The sequence below is a fragment of the Mus caroli genome, unplaced genomic scaffold (genome assembly GCF_978045245.1).
Source record: "Mus caroli unplaced genomic scaffold, Mus_caroli_1 scaffold_3, whole genome shotgun sequence".
NCBI classification, from domain to species: domain Eukaryota; kingdom Metazoa; phylum Chordata; class Mammalia; order Rodentia; family Muridae; genus Mus; species Mus caroli.
Window position 1 is genome coordinate 68,093,783 of NW_028227258.1, and position 2,688 is coordinate 68,096,470.

The 2,688-nt window shown below is 42.2% G+C and overlaps 1 protein-coding gene across 1 annotated transcript; it reads right to left on the reverse strand.

The window, feature by feature from the left end:
- Positions 1-1,151: 1,151 nt before the first annotated feature.
- LOC147005566 (TD and POZ domain-containing protein 5-like) lies at positions 1,152-2,231 on the reverse strand. Its single transcript, XM_085836054.1, has one exon. The coding sequence runs from the start codon at positions 2,229-2,231 to the stop codon at positions 1,152-1,154; it is 1,080 nt and encodes a 359-aa protein (XP_085692180.1).
- Positions 2,232-2,688: the final 457 nt, after the last annotated feature.

The window sequence follows — 2,688 nt, forward strand, 5'->3', positions numbered from 1 at the left end:
CTTTGGCAGTCTGATGAGCTATTCATAGAGGGTACATATCACATATCCTGTATATCAGCTATTTATAATATAACTCATAACAGTAGCATCACTACATTTATGAAGTAGCCACAAAATGGTTCTGGTTGACAACAACATGCAGAACTATATTAAGGGGACACAACTTTGGGAAGATTATTGGCCTCAGGAGTATGAATCTGTAATGAACTAATCCCTTCTAATGTTTTCAAAACATACAAAAGATTTTTGCCTGCCTTGAAACACAAACACATCTATCCCAAAGGAGTAGACTCCCTCTACTTTGGTCTACTCTTCCCAGTCGCCATAAGAGCATGATGGTAGAGTTCTCATTTGTCAACACTAAATGCCAAGAAAAGTTTCTAATACTGGTAGGACAGTGAGAGGTCTGCACAAACATCCAGAGCTGAGCAGGACTTATTGAACTACATGTGACTTCTCTGAACATAAACATTTCTAGAATCCACAAATTGTTTTCAAAAGTTTTATTCATATTATATTTTATTTGGTTAAGGTTTTGTCAACAGAGCTGTTTGTAGCAATGAGGACCAGATGAGGGCCTCAGATCCTCTGGATCACAAGTTAAGAGGTGGCTGAAAAACTCTCCTGTGTGCTGAGAACTGAACCAGAGTTCTCTGAGTGAACTGTAACTGCTTCTGCAGCTGAGTTCCCACAAACTGAATCTTTAAAAAATAAAAGTCTTCATTGTCTTTTCCTTCTCCAGTGAGTTAACATTCGTGCTTGACTTATCCTTTGCTCTGGGCCCCAGGCATCTCTTCTACATAGTCCAAATGCAGACAGGTGCCTCTGAAGAAACTCAGGTTTGTCTGTGCTTAGGGCCAGCACCTAAATTAAATCTCAGTTTCCAAGTCATCAGACAAAAATCAAACTAGAACATTAACAGAGTAGATGTCAAGGAGACTGTCCCAGACTCCAGTGCTGCCCATCTCCCACCCACCATTTTAACATATAACAGCTGTTTTAAATCCTGAGCCACCATGCTGTGTTTTTCCCAGGTTCACTATAAATGTTCCAGCAATACTGCACTCTAACCAGAAGTCGGTGGTAACAACACTGGTTATTGCTATTGGAAGACAGATGTTGGTCATAGCTGTCCATCCCCTAAACTCATTTTAGGTGTTTAGTGAGGGCTCCAAGAAACACTGTGCAGAAGCCAGGGAGTGGAATGCTTCAGCCACCAAGTGGGGATGGGACTTCACCATTGACTTCCACTCTGAGGTCTCAGAGACCTCAGAAGCATGAAGTGCAATGAAATCCAGGACCTGAGTCTTCAGGTGCTCTGTACTGTGGAGGTCAGCCAGAATGAGAGTGTGTGCAGCATTCTCCACAGAGAGGTTCCTGCAGAGGGCATCCTCACATATGACCATCAAGCCCTCAAGGCCATACCTGTCAGCAGCTGCCAGCAGATCACAGGCCATGGAGTGGCTGTGGAGGTTTGGCACCTTCCCAGTGTAAATGAAGCCCATCATCTCCTTGAAGACTTTGGGATCCAGGTCATGGATCTCAACACGGTTTGTTAGTCTCTCCTCCATTTCATGTTCAAACATGGCTCTGAAAACTGGAGAGCGAGCTGCTAGGATTGCCTTGTGAGCCCTGAAATCTTGGCCAGCTACAAACAGGCAGCAGTCTGTGAAGAGGGAATTCTCCCACAGCTCACCTAGGTTATCTGCCATCATGTGTCTTGGATCCGGGACTGCAGGTGTTATGCTCTGTCCAGGTATGTTAAAGAAGGCTCCCATTATGCTCACCTGGCAGCAGAGGGTAAGCTGGTCTTCAGGGAGGAGCCAAGGTGGATTGGAGAGGAAGAAATCTCGTAGGATAAACTTTTTGAATCCCCTGAATTGATTTTTTTGAAAGCTAACGACGTTTGTGCTCTTCCTACTTTGATATTTCTCTCCTTGGGAATTTATGATCCAGAATTCATACTTTGCCCAAACTGGGCTCTTTTGACAGTGGAGTAATCCCAGGTAAACTGACAAGTAATCTTTGCTTTCTTCATCACTTCCATTTGGGTGTACCCTCAAAACCCATTCCACTTTGTCACTGGCCTTTAACGAGAATTTTGGGCTTGTAATTTTTTCCCTAATTCCATCCATGCAAAATGAAAAGTTGCTAATAATCCACTTCTGGCAGACGCTGTCAACGCTGATATGTGTGTATCCCCACCCGGTGGCTTCCATGTCCTCTGACATTTCTGCTGGAGGTAGTTTCGAGGATTAAGTTGATCTGTAAAGAAGAACTAGAAGTTATTTCCCCTTCATCATATCAGATACAATTATAGATACATTTTTAGATTTTAGTTTCAATTTCTCCTAAATTTCCCCATGTATTATGTTGGAAACTTGTGTTTCTACTGTATTTTTCTCTAGATTTCAACATTTGTTTTATAGAAGATAATATAGATCTATGGTGAGTTTTAAATCTCCCTCTCCTGTTCTCTGTCTCCCCCCTCTGTGTTTGTGTCTCTCTTTGTCTCTGCCTTTCTGTGACTTTGTGTGTTTATTGAATGTGGTAACTAATTTTGGCTATTCTATCCACTTTTCTAAGAGTTTGAAAATTTTAAACATTCTCATTTAAATTGTGCTGTATTTCTCTTGCCATCTGGTTATCTGTGGTGTTAGTTGGTCTCCCTGGTTCTGATTGTGATCA